This window comes from Oenanthe melanoleuca, chromosome 1 (genome assembly GCF_029582105.1).
Source record: "Oenanthe melanoleuca isolate GR-GAL-2019-014 chromosome 1, OMel1.0, whole genome shotgun sequence".
Lineage (NCBI taxonomy): Eukaryota > Metazoa > Chordata > Aves > Passeriformes > Muscicapidae > Oenanthe > Oenanthe melanoleuca.
This window is the reverse complement of record NC_079333.1, coordinates 25,612,860-25,638,053: the sequence shown is the minus strand read 5'-3', so window position 1 is coordinate 25,638,053 and position 25,194 is coordinate 25,612,860. Positions and strand designations below refer to the sequence as shown.

The window sequence follows — 25,194 nt, the reverse complement described above, 5'->3', positions numbered from 1 at the left end:
GGAAGGGAAGCGGAAGCGCGGCATACGAGGAGCTCCCCTGGGTGATGTCGCCAGACCGGCGCCGACCGAGACCCTCTGTCCGGGCGGGGCTGTCGGCGGCTCTGCGGCTGTGCCCGTGAGTGCGGTGCGGTGCCGGGGTCGCAGCCCGGCTTGCGCCGGGCGGGCGCGGCGGGAGCCGGGCGGGAGCCGCTGGATGCCGGGCGGAGTGCTGTGCCGGAATCCCGGCTACGAGACGTGGGGCGGAGCGGTGGGAGAGGCAGGTTCTCCTCCCGGTACGGGCACGGCGCTGCGTCCCGGGCCCTGGGCCCCCGGCCCCCGCTCGCAGCACTTGTGCCCCGTTCCGAGCCTGACAAGCCCTGGGAGCGCCGGGCAGCGATCGTGCGGGAAATCCCCCGGAGGTCTGCGCGCCCCGCTGCGCCTGCTTCTTGCTGCCGTGGGCTACCCTTGGGCTCGGCTGTTCAGCAGCGGGAAGGTGCTGTTGTAGACGAGCTTCGGCTGGGGCTTACCTTGCCTTTCTCTCTCATTGCCTTTTCTCCTAGCAAAAATCTTACTTAGATGCTCTTACGGCTTTTTTTGTCCTAGTGTCAGCCTTTATTACCTCTCTGTGTGAGCTTGGATGCTTAGTTGTTTTGTTTTGTTGTGTTATTTTCCTCTGGCTAATGAATGTGCTTAGTAAGTTGCGTTTCACAATTACTTCTTGTGGGTGCGATCGTTTTTAAATAATTATCAATTATGAACCTGTGAAAGAAGATAATTAATGGGTGTATATGTGGCAAATTGAAGATACTTACGTGGGTATGTTTGCGCCAGTTTGATTCACTAGTACAGTTCAGTAGTCACTGTGGAAATGTAAGAGCCAAAACATTACCTGCTGGAAGCTGAAAAGTGAGTATTGGCACGTTTAAGCCTTCATCTAGCAACCAGTGTCATCTCAAAAACAGTCAGATGGCAGAGTTCAGTCTTAAAATTCAGTGTTCAAATTTACAGCTTTGCTCTTTCTTGAAAACTAGTTTGGGTAAAGGGGTTGTGTGCCTGAGTGCATGGCTGTAAGAATTATGGGATAGTAAGTCTTGTTTGCAGCAGTTCAGAATTCACTGAACTGCAAGGGCTGTATTATTCGGGTAGAGGGAGGGGTTTTGTTGTTTTGTCTGTAAAGTTTGGGGAGTTAGGGACATTGTGTTTTGGGAAGCTCTGTCTTTTTTTCTTTTTTATATAAATACTTACCAGTATATCTGAAAGAATAGATTATACATTCCCCAGTACAAATTTACTTTTTATCTAGATAAAGAAATAACACTTTTCAGAAAGACAGTTCCTCTCTGCACTTGGGAATTTGTTCTTGCTATTTCTAAAATGCAAGATCACAAGTCAGTTGGATCAATTTAGTAGAGAAGGTATTTTCCCCTTGAATTGTTGGAAGAGGTTTGTCTCACTATGAGTATCTGCATGGCCTTACTGCATACAGGTAACAAAAGAGTAGGAAATTTGTTTTTCTATTGTCTGCTAGGTGTTATTGCATTGCAGTCTTGTGAAACGTCTGGCTTCACTGGACAATTACTTTTAGTGAACAGCTGGTGACCTGGTTTGATTTTTTTTTTTTCCCTTTAAAGCACCTGGAAGACTCCAGTGAAAATTGGAGTGTGACAAGTTAGTGGAGGAAGGGAGTTGTTGTTTCCATTCCATGGATCCCTTGGGTGCTCCTTCCCAGTTTGTGGATGTTGACAGCCTTCCAGGCTGGAGTGATGCCTATGAGGCCAAGCAGCTGGATTGCCACCAAAGTCCTGTCGAAAAAGCTCGAGTTGATGTTAGATCACCTTTTCCATACAGGAAAGACATCAATGAAAAAATAATCTTGTGGTGAGTTCGACATGGCTCTTGTGTGTCGGTTGTCACTTCTCCATTTACTGGAGGATCTATATATTCATGTAATTATCACTGCTGTAGAATAAGGCCTCTAAATCCTCTTTTCTTGAATCAAACATTACAGATCTGGGAAGAAAATAATCTTCTTGTTCACTGTAACTTTGAAAGTCTGGGATTTTGCTCCACTGTAGGTTGTGCTCATAAGCAGTTCTTGGTGTAGCAGACTGGAGCTGTACTTCCTACTGTGATACTGTAGGCTTAGTATCAAAACCTAGTTGGGCACTTGGATATGAGATTTTTATTTTTAAAAAAATATGTTTGTCTACTAGTTTTTTTCCTGTAATTTCTGGTGTTATTCTTCCTTCACTTTTCTGTTTTAAATCAGTATTTCTCTCCTGTGGTTATTATGGCTTGCTTTGGCTCTTCCTGCCCTTCCTTCCTCCATTTTGTTTTGTCTCCGTGACTTTCTTCCAAAATCTATTGATAAAACGTAGTGTGCTGTACTTACTCCACCAGTGTTCCTTTCCTGTAACACAGGGATTTGAGCCTGCTCTTTAAATGAATAACTCTTCATCAGTGTGAAGGAAAAACAATTTTTCAGGGATGCAGATTCAGGGATCAGCCTGAACCTCTTTCTGGTTAATATATGCAGGAGATGGGGCTGTTGATGGATTTTCTGAACTCAATTAAGTAAAGAAAGAAAGGAGTAAAACAGAGTAAAGAAAGAAAGGAGTAAAACAGAGTAAAGAAAGAGAGGAGTAAAAGGTTAAATATCTCTTACGGCTTGGTCAAACATGTGCAATTTCAACCATTAGTTTTGTTTCTCCCTGTGCACGGGAATCTGTATTTCCCTTCCTATGCTCTTTGATCCCCAAATCCCGGATGGCTGCTGCTGTGACAAAAAGCAGGTCAAAGTTCTGCTACTGCATTTTCTTGTATGCATCTGTGCCTTGTTTATCTTCTCCATGTCTGATCTTTGGACAGCAGAATGAACATAATCAACTTGAGGGTTCAAAATTTAGGAACCAAGGAAAACTTGTCCAGCTGCAGCGTCATTCAACACCTATAGTGGTCTGAGGAACAGACAATCTGTCTGCAAAAATATAGAAGTATATTGAAAAAGTGGTTAAGTTTTGAAAGTAATGTAATGCAAAGACTGTCCTCTTATCCCCAAGAGAAAATATGTGGGTTTTTGGAAGTGTTACAGTCTGTCAGTTTAACAATCTGATTTGCATGTTTGCTGCCTGAGCTGCCCTACATACAACTACAGCACTGCCTTTTATACAATATCAGTTATATAGTATTATAGTATTTATATATATCAGTTATTGCTGCAGCTGGAACTCCTTAAGGAGGTGATGATTTGCATGCAGTCTGTCTTCATCAGGTAGAGCTGAAAGGTGATTCGTCTTGGTGAGTATGTCAGGGTACGCTACGCTATGTGGGCATTGGAGTCCTGTTAATGCTTTTCCTGTAACTTGACATTTCCTTGCTTGTCTGCACTGATTTGAGAATATTCTGCTCAGTTGTACATTCAGGCTGCAATAAACTGTTTCCTCAGGAAAGGAGATGTCGCATTACTGAACTGCACGGCCATCGTAAACACCAGCAATGAGACTCTCACAGATAAGAACCCAGTGTCTGAGAGTATATTCATGCATGCTGGGCCTGACCTGAAGGATGAGCTCCAGAAGCTCAAAGGTAAGTGGCCAGGGACATTTTTATCTTATTGAAATCTCCTATCCTTGCATAGTACAAAGCACCAGGAAAGGTGCCACGAAAAGGTAGAGCTTCCCCCAGCCCCAACAGCTGGTATTAACATGAATGGGGGAAACACCTGCAAATCTAGCCTCTTTTTGTGGTTCACATTACAGATAATTGAAAGTCTGTGGCAGATATTTGAGTTGATGAGCTCTTACTTTGTGATACAATAATTCCTATTGCTGTCAGGAGCCACTTTGAGCAGTTAGCTTATCAGAGCTTTTGCTCAAGGCACCTGTTCTGTACATCTTGAGATTTTATCCTGTTCAATGCGCATACATGTCTGAAAGACAGAAACTGAAGTTCACCATTGAAGAAATTAAGTGGATTCTGTCATGCACTTTGTGTATCCTCTTTCAGGATATTAATATACACAGTCTTTCAGAAAGATACAATAATGATAGATGGATTGATAAAGTATTGCATATCTAAATAAGGTCTTTGTGATTTCTTAAGCTGGATGATTCATTTGTCTCTTGTGTACAACAAATTACTTTATTGGAAAGCTACAAGAGCATCCCTAATGCAAGGATATTCTAGAGACAGATGAGGTTTGCCTGGAGTCTTTATTAACAAAGTTTATTGCTGATAATGGGAAATGAATACTCAGCCTTTTTTTCTCATCTAACAGGCACTGGGAATAAGAGTTTCCTTATTTTGTGTGTGACAAACAAGAATTTATAGTTATCCAAGGTCATACAGAAGACTAATATGGTTTACAGATAAAAATTTGCATCTCTAGAAGCTATGGTACTGAACTAAGTTTTGAGGTCTCTGTGTGGTACTGCTCACTCTGGGTAACAGGGTTCTGCTCACTCTGGATAGCAGCTTAATCTCCTTACATCGTTACAAAATGGTTATAGAAGAGCCAAATTTCCAATGTAAACTCTCAGTAGCTTAAATTACAATTGAATAGAAATCTTGTTTCTATAAAATCATCCTTTGTTGATTCAGCTTGGGTTTTTTTGAGTAACCTAGAATAAAACAGGAGGGAAAGTAACCATTTTCTAACAGAGCAAAGATTCAGTGTGTGATGTAGGTGGAAATTAAAATACCATTGGTGCTCTAGAGTAGTTAGGACCCCACTATATATGCCAGAACTGTTTTAAGATACGCTTGTGTTTCTTGTGTGCACTGAGGTGGGAAGAGAGGATTTCAAGGAGTCCTAAAGTCAGAGATATGTCAACTCTGTAGGGAGTTGTTGTCGTCAGCTTCTTAAATTCCATTTTACTGCTGAGTTATGCATAGCTTTGCATCTTCTACCACAGTGAAAACACTTACGTCTTCTCCCTGTAATGCATTCTGCAGGTTCACAACTCCCTATGAAGACACTTCTCTTTTAATCTTGTGCCAAGTGTTTTATGGAAATCAGTTCTTCTGTGAAACCCTACTGATATGTTGTGTGGGGGAGGAAAGAGAGGCTGGGTTACAGTTTTGGCATTTGAGCACCAATAGTATATTTGTCGCAGTAGCAGAAGTGGATGGAGAGCTTAGTAAAATCAGTTTATGATTCACTTGTCACCTCTGCTTCCTTTTTGTCCTCTTTCCCATTTAGCCTTGACATTTTTCGTTGGAGAATGTTTGTGCTAAAAAAGTGAAAATGCATGGTCTATGTTCTAAAGCTGTAACATGCATTTTCAGTTAGGTTTTCCTGCTTTAATCCTGCTGCTTAGTATATATTCACAGGAAAATCATTATATGAAAGCATGTGACACACTGACTCTTCAAAGGCCTGTGCCTTCTTTAAGGCTCAGCTAACTTGTATGTTCCTGGGAGCGGCATAAGTTTTGATTTATGCAGAAATACAACAGCTGGGGGCAGGCTTTCAGATGAAGTGCTATTGCTAGAAGCTTGCTTATCAACAAATATTTGTTGCAGTCTAATAAAGACTTTCTGTGGCAGAAATCTTCCAGCTTCAGTGATGCTTTTTCTCTGCCACACACGATATAGAGGATTCAGACTTTCACTTTAAACTTGGAGAAAAGCTATTCTAATAGCTGAAATCTTACCAGATAAAAAATAGAATCTTGACTTTGTTCCCAGTTTTGCCACAGACTTTGACTTGTACAGCTCCCCTCACCTTGTATCTTAAAATAAAACTACTGCTCATTTTAGTTTTATAAGTTGTATAGACATCTCCAGGCCGAATGCATTGGAAAGTATGAAGTGTGATCTGAGTATAGTTAAAGATTACCAATGCTACCTCTGCTTCCCTGAATTTATTGGTTTCCCTGCTGAATTCACAACTATACCTCAATCAAACTTGCTTCATTCTTTTTTTCACAAGTTTTTCCTACAGGCCTTTGCTTGCTCTTCCCTGGTTGTGAGGTGCTGAGGAAGAAAAGTAACTTGATATCTAATACATTGTTTTGGGTTTGGCTTTACTTTTTCCATACTGTGTTTATTTAATCACTCTTTGAGCTGTCTTAGAGGTTGCGCAGGAATTCAGAAGAGTATGCTTAGTTTTAGTATGGTGTTTTCTTACTTCTGGTTAACCCAGAATAAACATGATAGAGGTCTATAGAAACTAATTATGTGATTTGTTGGATCAAAAATTTTACGAGATGCTGGCTTCAAGGCAGCATGTGGTTCCCATTAAAAAGATACGCTTGAAGTTTTGGGCAAGGAAGATTCTCAACCTGGAGTGTCTCCACCCATAAAATATGCCTTCATGTATGTTGCTAGCTTGCCTGAGCACTATGAGGAAAGAGTGGGAGAGATCCATGTTCAATGGGTAGCTTAGAGCCAAGCTCCTGCAGCACTGCTGCAGCTACCTGTTCCTGTCTCATTCCCAGGTTGTGGGCACCAGCAACCTATAAGAAGATCAGGTTGAAAGCTAATCCAATGAAAATAGTCATTTTCAGTCAGAGCAGAAAGCTGAAGTGCAGCTGTACAAGCAGAAGGAAGAAAGTTAGAAAATACTTGTCTTTGAGGGTAGGGAAAGACAAACACTAGAAGTACTACTTTAGCTGTCCAGACCTGGAGTGGACTAGATTTGGTGAAGAAGGGCAAGTTAGCAGAGTTTTCTTCTATGTGCTGAAGGAAAAACACTTTAAACACAGAATCTGTTCCTAGAGTCTGTAACTGGAGGGTGCTGTGAATGGAACAATTAAATATATTGCTTGAACTTCTTTTCCTTGAGACTAGACAACTTGTCTGTCCGGAGAGTATGGGCTGTATAAGGATCATATATCTGCCTTGTGGAGAGGAAGAAACTTGGAAAACAAAGCAAGCTACCTCATTCTGGGAGCATAAGTTAAACAAATGTATTATCTATTCAGTTTTAATAGCTTTGCCAATGACTGGTTTGTTTGATTAAGGAGACTTGTAGTCATTTTATCCAAAAAGCGGTCTCCCCAAACCCAGTTGTTAAATTCAGAAGGACTTTTTATTTCTAGCTTGTATGTATGTGCATCCGTTCTCTGCCTATTATTAAATCATTGCTTCCTTTGCTCTGTAAATAGTGTAGTAAGCACTGCAATTAAGACAGAATTTCTACCAATATTTGGTTATTTCTTATATGCATAGTTTTAAAATTGAGAGGAATGAGCAGAGTTCTCACCTCCTCAGCCTGACTAGGTGCTAAGCAGCTGGTATGAGATAGAATGCTATCCTTAATATTTGATGTCTAAAACACCAAATTCCATGTATGAAGTGGAGGAAGACAATGGCTTGAATACTTCTGGCTTTCTTACCATGATGTGTACACTTCCCCTCGTGTTTTATTTATGCCAGGCTGCAGGACAGGCGAGGCCAAGCTGACGAAAGGCTTTAACCTGGCTGCGCGTTTCATCATTCACACAGTGGGCCCCAAGTACAAGAGTCGGTACCGCACGGCGGCCGAGAGCTCCCTGTACAGCTGCTACCGCAACGTCCTGCAGCTCGCCAAGTAAGCACGGCTCACACAGGGCATGCCATCTGGGGCACAGCTGTCCTGGAAACACATCTCTGCACAAAGATCTCACCTCTGCGAATGTCTTCTCATGTATGCTGGGTCTGGTTAAGGACATGAGAGCGTGAGTGGCTTCAGGGTGCGCTTCATGCCTTTGGTTATCTCTGCTGTGGTGTAGATAAAATGTGCAGAGAGATCTGGGCTGGTTCAAGCTGTGAAACGGCTAGAGCTATGCAGCATTCAGTTCCTCAAAGGAGAAACATTAATGATTGCTTTGGGTTCTGTGCTGCAACTAGTGTTAAATGAGCTTGTTCCAGCAGCAGCCTCACATGTGTCTGCAGTCATGTGGCTACACCCAGATCTGACTGCTGTTAGTTCATATGTTTGGCTTCTCTGCCCTTGTACAAGAGACAGCTAAAATTTTGAGTCAGGGTATAAGGTTATTTCTAAATCTACAGTTGCAGCAGCTGGGTTTTTCATTTTTTCCCCTTTTGTCTGCAGTATTTTCTACTTCCTCTTAACTAGTAGGGGTTTTTCTTCCTATTTTTCTGTGTTCTGTTCTTCTGTGACAACTGTTGTAGAGGCAGCAGTCACAAAACATGCCTGAGTGAGAGCAATGTCAGAAAGCATACCTAACAATTTTTTAGGGTTGGGAATACCAATTCTTCCAAGATTGGACTTTGGGTTACAGTGCAATAGTAACTATTTCATTCTCAAGATTAGAGATGTGGTTTTAACATGTGCCAGTAACTTCTCTGCCGTAGAAGTTACAAGCAAATTCAGGCCTGGATTAAAACATGTTAAAAATTATTTTAAAAATCTTACACTTCTGCTTACTGAATGTCTTTCAGTCAATCTATTTTCTAGACTGACTTTGATGTTTGTGAAATTGTCTGTTATCTCTGAGCTTGCTCAAACTCCTTTGATTACTGTTGGCAACAGCTCTGCTTTACTCTTCTGAAAATGTGGCTCAGTGCTGGAAGCATCTTACTGGTCTTAAAGTATGTGTCACTCCATTCTGATAGTTGTCTAATCATACCTAAGATGAGTAAGCCACTTTAGCTTGTGTTCAGACCTCTAACAAAACAAAATTGTTGGTCGGGTGAAGAAACAGTAGTGTGTATGCATTGAAGAGCACCTTCTTTTTCCCTCCTTCTCCTTACTGTCAGTCCTAAACAGGAACAAAAGTATTTTGAGTAAGGATTGCAGGGAATTTGAGGAAAGTACTTCATTCAGGATATGAGGAACTGTAGGAACAATGCAGCTAAGTGGAAGGTAAGGTAGTGAGGTAGAAGGAGAAATCTGAAAACAAGCACTAGAGGAAGCAGTGTGGAATAACTGGTTCTCTCCTTCTCTACCTAATGAGGGTGTGTGTATCTTGCCATGGAAGAATCCTCCTCCAAAAACCTGAAAGAGGATTTCTGCTGCTTAGAGCCAGGGAAGAAGTTTATGGTGCTCCCTTACTGTCCTGACAGAGATCTGTTTTCACCTGGCTGTCTATTAATTTGTTTCTCTTTTTCTGAATTCCAGGGAACAGGCAATGTGCTCCATAGGATTTTGTGTCATTAACACTCTGAAAAGATGCTACCCCTTGGAGGATGCAACCCACATAGCACTGCGTAAGTGTGTTGGCAAACAGCATAAACTGGATCTCAGCAGGTCACTTACCTCTGACAGATTGCTCTTGAAATGGGGAAACCTTTTTTAAGGGGTCTATGGTTCATTGGAGCCTGTAAAAAGGCAAGGCATTCCATAGTTGATCAGAAAATGGAAGATAAAAACAAATTATCCTTTCTCTCAATAAAGATCCCTGGGATCTCATCAGTAAAGATCCATGGGAATCTCTGCTGAGCTTGCATTTTTCAGTATATTAATTTATAACCTGGAAAAGATGCTACAAGTGAGGTGAGAGTTTGCTGCTTATAGAAATTTGTTCAGAGGACCAAGATGATGCCTTACTGTTGAATACTTGTAGGCAGACTCGAGCAACAGTGAATTTCATCTGCTGTTTTAGTGTCATCAGCACATCCAAATGCAAAATTATATCCTTCCCCCACTGACCCACTCCTACAGGCTTCTGCCTTCGCATGCAAAATGATGGGCTGATTATAGGCAGCAAAACATTGAGATGATAATAGTTCCATGAAAACAACAGCTTGGAGAAACTCAAAACAGTAAGCTAAGTAAGACACAACTAAATTAAGAATGCTTTGCAATCAGTCAGTGCTTTGTTCACCCTTTAAAGCTGCACATTCAAAAAGAATATAGTAGACAGGGAAGTTGAAGAGGTCAACAAGAATAGAAAAATGCAAGAAATAGTGAGATGAGCTCAAGACTTTTTCAGACTGGAATATATCTGACTTGAGGGGAGTGTGGTAGATATCTATAAACTCCTGAGTGGCATGGAAATGGCAGAAAGGAACCAGCTGTTCACTGTCTCCCAGAATAAGAACCATCAAACCATGCCAGTTCAGAACAAACCAGGGGAAATGGAACCATCAAACCATGCCAGTTCAGAACAAACCAGGGGAAATGGTTCTTGTGCTCACTTGTTTCATCGAAATTCATACTAAAAAGCACTGCTAAAAGTTTTCAAATTTCCTTGTGCTAAGAGGAAACTATATTAAAGAAAAAATGAGTACCACTGAAAACAAATCAGAAAACATCCTAGGTTGAAAATGAAGTATAGAAAAATGCTCAAACAATAATATTATATACACTTGTATATATACTTATATACTGGTTCCTGCTTTCCCCCATCTCTTTTGGCTTTTTCACATGTTCACATATATTCAGAACTGTTCCCTGTCAAACTACACAACTGCATTTGTTTTGTAAAGTAATATCACAGATCAACACCCTTGCACAGGAATTTGTGTACAACAGTACACAGAAAGCATTTGAAAATAGCTCCTTTTTTCCCCTCTGCTGTTTCTTTAACTCCCACAAAAGTATTCTCTGTAGATAACTCCTTTTATTGCTCTTCTGCTATAGAGAAGACCTTCAGAGACCTTCTCTGTAGGTCTGTGTGCTACTTGGTAAAATACTCCCATACCGGCCAATTTGTTTGGACACTTTCTCTCATGATTTACAAATAGATTTTTGTATGCCTGTTTGGAACACTGATGCCAGAGATTTTGTCTTGCTGAGCCTGCCTTCAACCAGCGTCTGCTGTAGCTTGCTTATATTGCTTTGCTGGTAACTTAGGGCACAGTGACTTGTTCTAATAAAGTCTGTTTTAGCAATTTGCACAGGACTGTCAAAAGATTTGGCTTGATTTTTCAGATTGAATCACAGTCTAAGGAATGACTAGTAAGCTAAAATCAGAGAGATTGATTCTCTATTTGTGTCTCTCTCTAAAGTAAGTATCGGGAGAGAGTGGAGATGGAGCTTCCAGTATACCCAGCAACCCATTTGGTGTGTTAAACCACCACTTAATCTACACTTGCCTACAGCCTGTGGAGCTATTTAGTATGAGGAGAGATGTATCTCTCTTCTGCACTCTGAGTTCTTCACTTGCAGCTGTGTGTAGATTTCTCCTTCCATTTTTCTAACTACATTTAATATGCTTCCTTGCAGGCACAGTTAGGAGGTTTCTAGAGGTTCATGGAGAGACTCTGGAGAAGGTGGTGTTTGCTGTCTCTGAGCTTGAAGAGGTATCTTCTTGGAATTCATTCCACCAAAATTCCTGGATGTGATTATCTCTGCAGCAGTAAACCTGGATTTGGATTTCCCTTTCTGATCAGACTTTTGGTCTTGCAACATCCTTCTGTGTCTTTCTTAGCATAGACTCCCCTCCAGAACTGTTCATGCTCTTAGTAGTCACTATGGACACTTTGAGAATCTTTCTGCTCCTGGCTTCTGTGTTGCTGAGCTGTGGGCAGGGAGCAGTAGGGGAGGTGATAGCATGCAGTTGTGCTGGAAACTATCTGTTAGCAGGAAAGGAAATTCTTCACACAAAGTTTCCTCCTTACACAAAGATGTGCTTGAGGAGGGCCTGTTCAGCATCCCTACAGATCACCTACAAAGATCTGAAACACTGCTTGCTGGCTTGTTGGAAAAGCAAACTTGACATTTAGTGATCCATGTTCTGAGAGTTGCAGGCAGTTTGAATATTGATTTTCCTTGTACATCAAATTTGTTCCTGTGCAGAACACCCACACTGTGTTCAGGTTCTATGGCAGATGGATAAGGAAAATAAGTAATTTTTTGGGGGTCATAAAACTGCTAATCAGTTGGAGAGGACCCATAAAGTAACATATTTTATAGAGAATTTCATATTTTCCTTCATGCGAGGAGAGATTTTCTTGTTTGCTTGGTGCTTTTTCTTTTTTCCCAGGCAGATCACTAAAGGTGATCTGTGTAGTGATGCATTTTAACATAGGCAATGTGTGCTGAAATCTGTTGTCCGTGCATATTTTAACTTCATTACAAAGCTAAAATATCTGCAATCTACCTGACTTCATGCAGGTTTTAGCTAAATCCTCTCAAAGTCATTTGCTAGTGTGGCAAAAAAAACCAAAAAAGTTAACCTTTATCAAGGTTACTTGATAAAGTATTCCCAGCTTACAGCCCATAGTAACCACTGAGGGAGGCAGTCTTTGTCTCCAGATGGCTGAGAAGTTCCCTGCTACAATGGCAGATGCTGTTTAAGTGAAGAGCATGGATGCGTGATAGACCCTTCACGCATTTTTCTTATTTGTAGGTCACTTACCAGAAGTTGCTGCCTCTGTATTTTCCGAGATCACTGGAAGAAGAGGTCCAATCCTTGCCTTACCTCCCTGCAGATATTGGCAATGCGGAAGGGGAGCCGGTAGTACCAGAGCGGCAGATCAGGATTACTGAAAAGCCAGGCATTCCAGATGGTGAGTTTGGAACTGGACTTTGGACTAAGCATCTCTCTGTGAGAAAGTCAGTGGGAAAAACAGAAAAGGAAGGAGAGAGATGTTTTCCTACCTCAAGGCACCTAAGTCAGGTTATAGTGATTCCAGTTTTCAAGCTGCCTCATTGGCTTCCTGTGTTCCCCAGCAGTAACTGCAGTAGAGCTGTTCTGTCTTTTCCTTTCTTGGTGGAAGAGTAGTTCTTTCCTTTTGTAAAATTTTTCCCCAAAGTGATTAGGATCTTTGAAGGTGTTTTTGCAGAATCTTATGCAGCCCCTAACTAAAAAAGGTACTATGGTTAATGGTCTGTCTTGTGTATTAGCAAAGTGTTGTTTATGTATTAGCAAATGTTGTCTCAAATTATACGATTCTATTGATACAGCAGGAATACAGTGCATGCAGCTAGTAGATGGGCAATGAAAACGAGCAGAAACACCCTAATAAAATAACTAGAGGAACCCAGAGATGAGTGTTTGGAGGTGGCTATCAAAGTTCTGTGTAAGTCTCTTTGTAAAGATGTTGCCTAGATGGCAGAGTGGAGGTGAGATACATGTACACAGCAGACACATTCTGCCTTACTTGTTAAGCAGTGGTGTGCAAGTTTCATATCCTTAAACTATCCAAAACAGATAACTTGGAATTAATTTCAATTTTCTGCTTTTGCATAGCCACCCTGAATATGGGTGAATATTTGATATTTGCTACTGTGTCTGATCAGTGTGAGGTATTCAACCACTAGCTAATAATTCGTGAAATTACTGGATTTGCATAGGTAAGAGGGAATTTGTATAGTGGAATCCTGCACTCTAGTTCCATTGCTGCTACAGCATGCCATGCTAAAAGGGGAATCGCTGTTCCTGTCCAGATTGCCCAGAGAGACAATCCTGGAAGTCTTAGCAACATGCCTGGATGCCATGAATTCAGTGGAGCATTCTGGTATTGTCACCAGCAAGTCAGCCTGTGTTCTTCTATTTCATCACCCAGTCATATTGTAAACAGTACTATAAAAATAGCTACACTCAGATCACTACAGCATTTGTTCAGGAAGTGTCAGTGATACAAGAAATGAACCCTTTCTATAGTACAGCATCTGAACTGAATAAAGCTGCAGCATCTGTGCTTCTGCATGCTAATTTTTCCCCTTTTGACAAGTAGGATGACTGTAAAGCTCAAGTAGGATCCTTTAAAGCTGAAGTCACTGTCTCAAAACTTGTTTTTCAGGAGAGTAAACCCTTTGTTATGAGCTGATGACTAGGACTTCCCAGTTAGTTTCCAGGCAAACCAACATTTTAAGAGAGTTGTTCTCAATTACATGCTGTGATCTGCCAGTGGTACTGGTGAGGTATCAGAGCTACATCATGGTACCTCGGATGTTTTGTGTTCATCTGTAGCATAATGACTGTGTTGTTTCACTGGGAAATGTACCAATTCACAAGCAGCATTGCTGTCCTGTACAAGCCCAAACATTTTGTACTATCTTTGTTTCTACTGCAGATGCTTCAGATGAAGAGGGTCTGGAGGCAGATTTGTCTTTCATTGGGTCCCATGCTTTTGCCCGCATGGAGGGGGACGTTGATAAACAGAGGCGCCTCATCCTTCAGGGACAGTTGTCAGAGGCAGCACTGCAGAAACAGCATCAGAGGAAGTGAGAATTTGCTTGTGCATATGCATATTTGTGTTAGTTAGGGCCAACCCTCATGAATGATGGGCTTGTTATCTGTAAAGCCTCAGCTTCCAGCAGCAAATACAGTAAAGCGTGGTGTCACCCTGGATTTATGTAGTAGCCTCTTTGACCTGAAGGGAGAAGGGATGGGACAGTATGGGAAAAACGGAAGCTTGTGATGAACCCTTTAGCACACCCAATGCATCCAGCCAGCTGCCTTACGTGTTTGCCACAAGATGTCACTGCTTTGTCTTCACTTTTTGTAGTGGGAACCCCTGCTTTTGATACTGCCCACTTGTTCCTGAGGCTCTACACAAATAGCAAAACACTTTTCTTTCATTTGATAAATAAAAGAAGGCTCAGGCTTTCTCCCCCTCCCTGCCCTGCTAACCCCAATATGCATGATCACTTCTTTAGAAGGTAATTTCATGCTGGACATCTCTTGAGGCTGTGTTGGCTTGTTTTGTCAGATGAGGCACTGAGCTGTTCACCAGTTGTTCATTAAACCAATTGCTGCATCATGTTTGATACCTAGGCTTTTAAAGGAAATTTCCTTCCTTTTTTTGTATCTTTTAAACACTGACATATTTAAAGAAAAAAAAAAGAGGAAAAAGCTCTGAAATCTTTTCAGCCCAAATGAAATGCCACTATAGTTACTAGTTGATACATATTAATATAGATTAATTGCCTGAGTGAAAATGATTAGGTGTGTAACTAAGACACTAGATTTTATTTTTTAATACTTCTTCCTTTAAAAACTTGATAGTTGTTCCATAGGTCAGAAAACAGCAAAATCAGAGAGACCTCAGTCAGAGGTCATTTTGTCCTTTGCTTTCCATATACCTCTTCAGGCTTATACTGCTAATCCAAAGGGGGTTTAAATCTAACCAGATGTTTTTGACTTTCTAGTTACAATCGATGGCTGTGTCAGGCAAGAGCTGAAGACCTCTCCGACATTGCTTCTCTTAAAGCTTTGTACCAGACAGGTAAGTTTGGGTTACTGATGACTAATCTATGTTGTCTTAAAATAAAAATATTTTGATTTGGCTTGCATATGCAATAGATCATGCTGAAAGCATAGCTGTGTTTCTGGAGAGAAGATCTGTTCATCACTTTGGCTGATCTCTTAGGCCTCATGAAAATCCAGAGCTTACCTCATTCTTTGTGTAAATATCAAGGTTGTGTGATACCTTCTGCTCAGTAGCTGCAAATTTCAATTATTTTGTTTGCTTTAGACAAGACTGTGTGGACTGCAGGAGGTCCATGATGTGTGCTCTGGGAATCTGTGCATTGGAGTTCAGAGCCTGGTTCTAGGAATAATTTTGCTTTGGTGGTAGAATTGTAAGTGAAAGTTTTTTTAAATAAAACCCATGTTGTTATTTGATATTTAGGTAAATATGGAGTATTCAGGCAACATGAAATTTCAGTCCTTAAATTTCTCAGTTGTGATGTGTGGGATTTTGTATCAGAATAGGTACTGGTATAGTGAGAGCAGTAGCTAAGCATATTTCCTCTTGGAAGTAATATATTTCCTTTTTCCTGTTGGAAACCAGATGCAGTGCAAAAGTTCTGAGCTGAGGCTCTTTCTCCCTGGTTTGAAAGGGCCCAGCTACAAAACCTGGCATGACTGAGAGAAGTTGAAACATCTTTCTTTCTTTTGTAGGTGTAGATAACTGTGGGCGCACTGTGATGGTGGTGGTTGGAAGGAATATCCCCGTAACATTGATAGACATGGAAAAGGTAAGGCTTTGTAAACTAGACTAGCATAGATTTCGTATTAATGTTTTGGATGGAAAAGTCTGATTAGAAGAATAATTCAGTGCTAATTCTAGAAACATCGTTTGTAGAAGGCTTAAGATGTTAACTAGAAAGTATTTTTACAGGCAGATGAAAATATATACCCTTACAGAGCTATGTGTGCATTGGGCTGACATTTTCCAATGAGGCTGTTTTTAGAAAAAGCAGGGCTAGTATGGGCTCCTTTTTCTTGTTCTCAAGAACTTCCCTAACTGCCAAGATGTAAAGAGTGAAATGTGAAGAGTTAGATGTAGTTTTTCAGGGAAACAGCAAGAATGTATCTTCATCTGTGAAGTCAGATAAACAAAAGATTTACAAGTTATAACAATCAGGTTGAAGACATGGAATGTTTGCCTTGCTTTTGTAGCTGAAATGTAATGCCATCCAGCCTCATGATTCCTGATCTTTAGGTTAAATAAAGGAAATATATTAAGATGTAGTGTAACTGCAAAAGAGTTCTTTGCAAATATAAATTTTGGTTCTTTCTGCCTCAGGCTCTTCTGTATTTCATCCATGTCATGGATCATATTGCAGTGAAGGAATATGTTCTGGTGTACTTCCATACGCTCACAAATGATTACAATCAACTAGACTCTAACTTCCTGAAGAAACTCTATGATGTTGTTGATGCCAAGTGAGTGTCAATAGGAAAAGAATATATTCCAGTCCTCCTCTGTGCTATGCAAATAATTTCTATTCCCTGTATCTGGTTTCTCATTTATTTCTGAGAGAGACCTAAATAACTAACAAAGGCAAGAAGAAGGATGAGGTGTTTTCTTTCCTTCTTAAATCCATCTTTTTAACCAGAAGTTGTGTCCTCTGCAGTTAACCCTCTGGAGCTGTTGGGGAGGCATTCCTGTTGTCTTGTCTGTCAGAGCTGGAGCTTTTGGAGCCTGGCTTTGTTAAAGTGTGTTGCTGGTTGTGAGAGGAGAGGTTTGGGTAACAGTGGCAGTCATAATTTGTCCTTAACTTTTTTCACTTTCTACTTGAAACACTGAAGGCTGTGATGTCTCTAACTGAAAAATAACTGTTTCTGCCTTTTTTTTTCCCTTTCCCCTTTATATTTACTTTTTGGTGCCTTCCCTTACATTAGATCTAACTTTGTAAAATTACATCACAGGCACTTAAGAAAAATGATCTCTTTTGACAGTTGGCTTGTGTAACCTTAGTTAGAATTCACTTTTAAATATATTTTTTTTCTTTCTCTAAACCAGGTACAAGAGGAACTTGAAGGCATTGTATTTTGTCCACCCAACATTTCGTTCAAAGGTAAGGTAAATCTTACAAAAGAAGAATGTATCTTGCATGTTGGTGAAGTAGCACAAAGCCTGTAGCATGACGAATGTGGAGACATACAGAAAGTTCCCAAAATTAGGCAGTATCTTCTGGATCCACAGTCAGAACTTGAAGTTCATCCCATCTTTGATTTAGCTGCAATCTTCCAACCTTTGTGATAAGCTGAACCCCAATGCAGTGCACACTGTCTATGCCCTGGCTTTTGTGGGCTTTTACCAGAGAATCTTTGAATCATGTTTCTTTCAAAGGGAAACATCTTGTCATTTTTCCTGCTGTCTGGCTGGCAGGGTGACAAACCATGACCAAACACTCAGGGAATTCTTTTTAGTGTAGTCCATCTCCTGGATTTTTCACCTTTTCATTCACCACAAGAGGTATCGCATGTCTCCTGTGTGTCACTTCAGAGCTGCTCTGGGAAGAGCAGAGAGCAGTCTTAGGTAGCACTGAGATTAGTCAGGGTTAGAGTAGAGAGCAGCAAAGAAAGATGGGAAGAATGCCTTTGATGGAGTGCAGAAAGAATCCTGTTAATCCATCAGGAGACAAAAAACCTGAACTTGTCATGCACTAAGTTGTTACCCTTGGCTGGCATCTGTATAGGGCAACAGAAGATGGAGCTGGTTCCCTTCTGGACTTCACATCCACTACTCTATTGCAGCAGTATGAGTATTTCAGATTAACTAAGTGGCAGCAGCAGCCCTTCTTAGAATTTTTGTTTGTCCAGTTAAAACAGAAATCTGATCCTCCATGTTCACATAATTCTGCTTTTTGCTGAGGTTAATAAAATTTGAGAAAATTATATGCCTGGAAAACACATCTGTTTGCACATGTTAAGCAAGAATTTCTTTGCTGAATTTCCAGAGTGTCCTTTCTTTGCCTGTGCACAGCTGGGACACCATGAGTCTTGGTGCTTCTGTGTTTTTATGGAGATAAGACTGAGGCTTCCCAAGAGCGTTGCTTCCAGTTTCTGTTAGGTTACTAGTTACTCCTACAGAATATAAATCAGAGGTCTGTGTCCTAGAAGAGCTTCCAACTCTGATACTCATAAAAATGTAAGAGCTGGCATAGAACATTACTAAGGTCACAGAGTTGAGTGGAAAAGCTGAACCTAGGAAGTACTAGTGTTTTAGATTCTCAGCAGCACTTCACTCCCATCCTCTCTTCCCATACATTTCTATTTAATTGAGAAACATTTTTTTGTTGTTGGAAGATGACAACTCATCCTCACTGATGTCTGTTGCCATCTTGTCTGTCCCTTTGGAAACTGTAGTGGGACTCAACAGATCTGTAGGCGAAGCAGATGGTTGGTGGGAAGCAGGGAGGGTGAGAGACACAGAGTTCTCTAACTTGCTGGAAATAGTATTGGTTTGTATCCTATTCTGGCAGCACAGCTGGAGGCAAAAGAGAATGTGTATCCGTGTCTTTCTGCCAATCTTTTCTATAACTGGAAAGCAAGCAGGGTTGCTTCTGACTGTTGCATGGACTGTCAGCTTATGGAACATGATGGGGAATATGCAGCAGAAAGCATGGTGAACAAGATAGATGGCTGTTAAGAGGGAATGATTTTTCTGTCTCCTCCTTTCTTTGACTCTTTCAGGGCTCTTGTCCCCATGGAAGATTGCTAGCTCAAAAGCTTCAAATTTCTTCAAAAATGTTTAACACATTCATCTTCCTATTTGGATCACTTACTTCCTTCCCTAGAAGTAGTAGGAAATACCCCATGCCTCAAATTCAGGAGGAAAGCCTGTGTATTCATGGGACTTCCCAAACACATCACCCTCATACACAGATCTTCGATGTTTGGTATAAATTGTATTTTTCACAGCAGGATTGAATCCTGGCACGCTGGCTATCTGCCATCTGTTAGAGTCACTTTTGCTTATTTATGGGCTGAAAGGGATCAAGAGGCTTTTCATCATGTCTTTTGGAAAATCATACGTCCCTAGAAAACCAGCATAGTTCTCCATGTACTTTAGGGTGCCAAAAATGATTCTTTTTTCATTTTCTAGATATAAAACTGTTGTAAACTATGTGTTTTCTGAGGGTAGTTGCCTGTCTAGAATACCTGGAGTTTGGCATGCAGCGGGGAAGGTTCAGCAGTTATCCTAAAGTAATTTAAGGACAGTGAGCCACTGTGCACACATTTTTGTACAGTGCTCCTGTCTTTCCTCATGCTTTGAGTGTTCTTGTGATCTGTGAAATGTAGCTGTGCTTGTCATGAAATTGTAGTATAGATGTCAACAGTTTTGTAGGTTGGAGTAGCTCTTGCTGCATGAGCACTTAACTGCCAGGCCTCAGATCCAGGTATCCATGAAGTGCCATCACAAATTCCTTTGTACTCTTGCATGCAAAGTTCCTCCTGCTTGTTTTTGATAAAGCTGCTGAGAGATAAATAAAGGGCTTTTGGAGGAATTTTTATGTGAATCCTCTCAGCTCCCCTCTTCTGAGAGCTCTCCAAACAAACTTCAGAGCTTGTATTCTGAACTGAATTATAAACGTCTGGATCTGAAACAGTCTCACCCAGAGTAATTCTGTTTTCATTAATTGGCTGTGAATCAAGAATGTTTCAAAGCTGAAACATACCCAAAGACTCAAATTAGATATTCATAATCATCATACTCCTTGATTTTATCATGAACAATTACTGGTTTATTTTTCTTGAGATCAGATGCCAGTGGAAAGGTTGTTGCAAATCACTTAGGTTTTTTTTCTACACAAGATCCTTCCAATTGGAATACAATTTCCCATATTTTAGTAAATTTCTCTTTGAGGTATGCCCAGATTAAGGGATTAGTGACACAGCTGATCTGTGTTGGTTTTTTTATGGGAGACATTGCATACATTTTATGTGGTTTTATAGCTTGGCAGAGTGATCTTGACAACCTTTTATTTAGATTCAGAATATCAGGACAAGAAAAATGAAGGGAAACTTCAGCAGATGTCTAGATTTTTAACTTTCTTTGGCTGCTCTGGTATAACTTACTCTACTTTCAGTGCATTAACAGAGATTTGGTTTAATTTAAAGTGCGGTGTCCTGTTACCAATAAGAAAATAGCTGCTCTTGTATTACTGTTTCTGCAACCTGTGATTATCAAGAACAGAAGTAATAGAAAAATTCTCCAGAAACATTTCTGCCCCCCTCCCTTCTCTCTCTGTTCGTTGGTAAAATACCAAGCTGCAGTGGCTTGTATACTGAGAGGAAGGAGGGGAAAAAGAAAAAGCACTTTTCTCAACAGTAGTTTTTGTGATGGCTGCAAAAATATCTCCTATTAGGCTTTTATACATTAAACATCCGTAGGAATTATGTTTAATGATTGTCATTCATAACACACCTTGAAGTCCATGCTACTTTGGTGCAAGATTGAGGAGGCATGTTTTACTCATTAAACTGTCAGTGTCATTTATAAGAGGTCCTGTTAGAATAATATAATGAATAATGGCTGCCAGTAAATCTCTCTCTCTGCTTTCTTCTAACATAAATCTCTAATTCTGCTCTCAAAATAATGAACTGATTTCATATGTTCTGTTGTGTCCTTTACCTCCTTTTTTCTTTTTCACTGTTCCTTTCTCATTAAAATCAGCTTTTTTTGAGGAGGCAGCACAGTTATTCCAGGACAGTTTTTACTTTTTCTTTAATGTTATATTCAAGCAGATCTCTTTTATTGACTTAATCTTAGAATTCATTTGAAACTCTTGCTTTCCTCAAGGCTTTTCTTGCAGTGTTGCTTTGTTTCTGTTAACTTCCTGCTGTTAAAGCAAAATTATCAAACAGAATTATAGAATGGTCAAGGTTGTAAAGGACTCTGGAGGTCATATGCTCTGACCCCTGGCTGAAGAAGAGTCAGCAAGAGCTGGTTGCTCAGAACCCTGTAATTGATCCCTACTATGAGCATTTGTGACCTGTAGAACGGGTTTTTTCTTTTCCTTCAGTCTGTCAGGAAAGAAATAAAAAATAAATGAACAATAAGTAATACAGTACTTAATTTTGGAGAAGGTGAATTGAAAAGGTAAAGCTTGTGCAGTCAATCTAAGCAGGATTAGATTGCTGTCTTCAAAACCAAAAATTCCATATCCTGTTTGTACCCAAAACAGACAGAGGTGTGAATATTTAAAGTAAAATCTTGTAGAATAAATTGATAGGCTCATTCTTGTATAGTTAAATTAATAAGGTTTTTATAAAAAAGGTGGTAAAACCAAAGCTCACTCGGACAACCCAAAGCCAGAAGGGATATTTCAGTACAATCTTTGAAAAGCCAAAAGTCTCCCTTTCTCTCACTCTAATTGGCCTTTCTTTCAAGTGAAAACATAAATGTAAAGAGTTGAAAATGCTTCTGACAGAGTCAAATAGGTAATTTTCTGAACTGGCTAAACTTGGAGTGAAAACATACTAATGGGGTTTTGAGAACAAATAGCAGAATAACTGTCACTCTTGGTAGAAAGGGACCTTAAGCTGGCATTTGGGGAGGAGTGAGTGTAGAGTCAGAAAACACCACCTTGAAGCTCTCAAGACACTGCTTGCTAGCAGTTGGTGGTGCATACTTCCTGACCTTGTTGTTGTTATGGCAATGATTTTTGTGTTTCAAGTTCAACTCGAGCCTGTTTCACTGTGAAGTATTACATTGAACTTGAAGGTTTTGAAGCAGCACCTTGTTAATTGGTTTTTATGGGGTTTTATTTTCAGGTCTCAGCATGGTTTTTCACAACCTTTACAGTCTCAGGGCTAAAGGACAAAATCCACTATGTGGAAAGCCTTCAGCAGTTGTTCACAGCCATACCCCCAGAACAGATGGATCTTCCCCCTTTCGTCCTCGAGTATGATGCCAGGGTAAGTGACTGCCTGTGGCCACCATGAGTCTCTGCTCTAAGAGCAGTACTTGTGCTGCTCCCATTCTGCTCTGCAAGAGCTTTAAAGGGACTGACTTCCACATCTTAAGAATGGGGAGAAGGAAAAGGGAAGGTTCCTGGAGAGTCTGTGTTCTGTGAGTAATGATTCTCTGTATTTTTTGTCTATATCAGCCCAAGCAGAGGGCTTGGCTAAGGAGGCTGCTTTCCCATAGGGCTGTCTCCTATGTGCTCATACCCTTCTTCAGTCAAGAACTGTAACATAACATACTAACAGCCTGTGGTCAAAATAAAATTTGTGTTAACTGCTGTATACCTTACACTGGCTGGAAAAAAGAAATAGTAGCTGTTTCATCTTCTCTGTGCCACATACTAAAAAGCATGCAGAAAAAAAAAAAAAAAAAAAAAACAACAAAACAGCAGGGAAAATGGAACAGTAGAAAGTGCCCTGCCTTTGTATAGGACCCTCTTCCCTTCTGCACCTCAGGTCTCTGACCAAATGGTGGCATGAATATGGCTTGCATTGGCAAAATCATTCCAAAGGCTATGTGATGTAACTCCAAAGTGGTAGCCAGAGCTGTGTGTCTGCATTAGTAGCTTTGTCTGAGTCACTGGCTATGCCAAATTCCATGGCTTTCTGCTGTCACAGCTTTGGCTTAATGGCAAAAGTTTAACTTGCACTTTCTTCTTAGAACATAGGCTAAACCAAGGCCTGTGTTTGCCTGTTTGCCAGCACAGTCCTGTCCTGGGTGAGTTGTGGCACTCACTGTACTCATGGAAGACAAAGCCAGAATACCTAATTATTTCTGCTTCTGTGGCACTATCACTGCACCAAGGTGTATTGGAGAAGACTTCTGTTCAACTGCTTATTCTGTTCTCATTGCAGGAAAATGGGCCTTACTATTCTTCTTATCCTCCATCCCCTGACTTGTGACCTGCAGTCCTGTGATGCTGCCAGTTTCCCATGGATCCAATGACCTGATGCCTGCCAAAACCTGTGCATTTACCCATGTACAGAATTCAGAGAGAGGGTTTTCCTCCCCCAGCTCTGGTATTTTTTTACTGATGAGATATTTTCAAGCACTCAAGCAATCAGAGAACTTTATGCCACTGTGAACTGTACAACTATTTCAAATATATTTATCCAATGGAAAAGCTGATTTAAAGATCACTAGATGTGTTTGTTTGTTTGTTTGTTTTGTTGTTGCTGCTGTTGTTTTTTGAAGCTGTTACATTATTTTTTTGAAGAGACTTTCTCTTTTCTGGGAATCCTTCCAAAGCACTTGATCATGTTTTTAACTGTTACTCTTTTCCGGCTCTGTTTGTAATACCTATTTCTGACTGGTCTGTACAAATATTGTGTAGTACCAGCCTGACACATCACTCATCATATGGTCTGTGTTTCACATCTGGTTACTTTACCTTTCTGTTAGTACTGATTACTTTAGTCTTGACCCAGCAAAACTATCTGGAATTGGGAGTGCCATGTCTGCAGGCTGACAAAGCACTACAGCCAAGCCAACACTACTCCAGGATATAGTCCCATAAACTGCTAGGTGAGCAAGAAGCCTTGAAAAAGTTCCTGTAAGTTTTCATTGGATGATGTGAAGGACCATGTCAAGATACCACTACCCTCCAGTAAGAATAAAACTGAAAAGCATTTGTGGTTTCTTTTCTCTAACTATACTTGTTTATGATCTCCTCTGCCGTGGCCAGATATGTTTGTGTATGTGGATGCCATCTGCCTAAACTGTGCATGGAGGGGAGGGAAAAATGGTGGCTCCAACACCAACCTCTGGTGGCAGAGATTGTTTCTTGAAGATATCAGTGTCCCTCTGATTTCCTGTTACACTGACACTCATTGATTTTTGGCAGACATGATATATGCAAGAGAGCTTAGCCACAGGTTACTTGAACTGGAGGTGAAAAGTGTTTCAGGGCTACCCATGGAAAGCTAGAGGAGGAGGAAGAAGGCTCCCTTGTAAAACAATCAGGGAGGGCAGGCCCAAGTACAAAAGGATTAAATCCTTCATAGGAATAATGTCATAACACTACTAAATATGAAAATGATGGTTTGATTTTCACTGTTTGATTCCAGCTGCTTTCCTGCCCTGACTTGTGCCTGCTGCTCTCTCTTTACCAAAATTCAGTTGTCCTCATTTTCCACTTCTGCAATAACTACCTTATTTAAACATTAGCAGAAGTCATTGTGAGATATCCTAGAAGGTGGCTATTCTTGCCTGTTGGGCCAGTTGGAAATTACACCCCTCTCTTGTTTAAAGATACTGTAAACTGGTGGGATAAGCAGGGAAAAAATTCTCTCTTGGTCATCTAATTTCATGTCATGTTTTCTGTTTGCACTTAGAGAGTTTGGAGTATAAGACTGTGTAAGACTGGCCTTACTGAGGTCCCTTTCTTTCCTACCTTTGCCTCCTGGCTTAGTGTCGTGTTTATCCTGCATGTATCCTCAGCATATTGGGATCTCTGTTGCTATGTCAGTCACAGATTACACTAATCACTTTCCTGGGCTGTAACATATATATACATTTATATACAACCTATAAAAAGCAAGTGGGTTTCCTTTCTGAGTGCCCCTCAGGGTCCTTAAGTGATTCTATAATCACATCCAAGGTTCTGCTGAAACCTGGAAACTCCAGTGCAATGGAAAACTCCCCTAGTGCTAATACTTGGGAGCACCTTGAGGTCTGTTCACATGTGATTGATTCAGCACTTTTCTGGTGGCTTCTGAGAAGGAAACAGCAGCAGTTTGTGCAGAGCACCTACCACGTGTCCCTCCCACTTCTTTTCACCTGACTGTTTACAGCTGCCCTTGCCTAGTGACTTTTATAGCCAGCACTGAATTTTCCATGCTCCTCTAACGATTTGTGCAGCTTTCCACCCCCGTTAACCATCTGCTGTTTTTCACACCCATAGCATTTCCAATGGGGCTGTTGCAGAATTGAGGCTTGCACTTAATGGGCAGATTAAAGGTGATTCAGAGCTTATTGTGGAAACCAAACTCTCAGCTTGACAGTTTTTAGATTGTTTCTGTCCCTTTAGCTCACAGATGGCTCAGAGTCATAAAACCTAGGCAGTTCTTGTTAGGACTCAGTCTGCACATTTTCCAAACGTGCAGTCATTTTCAGAAATTATTTGGCTTAGTGAAGTGTGAATGTGCCTCCAGAGCACTTGCATAGCAGAAA

General features: G+C 40.7%; 1 protein-coding gene across 1 annotated transcript; it reads left to right on the top strand.

The window, feature by feature from the left end:
• Position 1: 1 nt before the first annotated feature.
• On the top strand, positions 2-23,651 carry GDAP2 (ganglioside induced differentiation associated protein 2). The gene is made up of 14 exons (XM_056483165.1): positions 2-115; positions 1,611-1,857; positions 3,425-3,564; positions 7,360-7,513; positions 9,047-9,135; positions 11,096-11,172; positions 12,222-12,381; positions 13,891-14,041; positions 14,969-15,045; positions 15,723-15,799; positions 16,351-16,490; positions 17,071-17,125; positions 21,831-21,974; positions 22,878-23,651. The coding sequence occupies exons 2-14, from the start codon at positions 1,682-1,684 to the stop codon at positions 22,923-22,925; spliced, it is 1,488 nt and encodes a 495-aa protein (XP_056339140.1). The 5' UTR covers positions 2-115; positions 1,611-1,681; the 3' UTR covers positions 22,926-23,651.
• Positions 23,652-25,194: the final 1,543 nt, after the last annotated feature.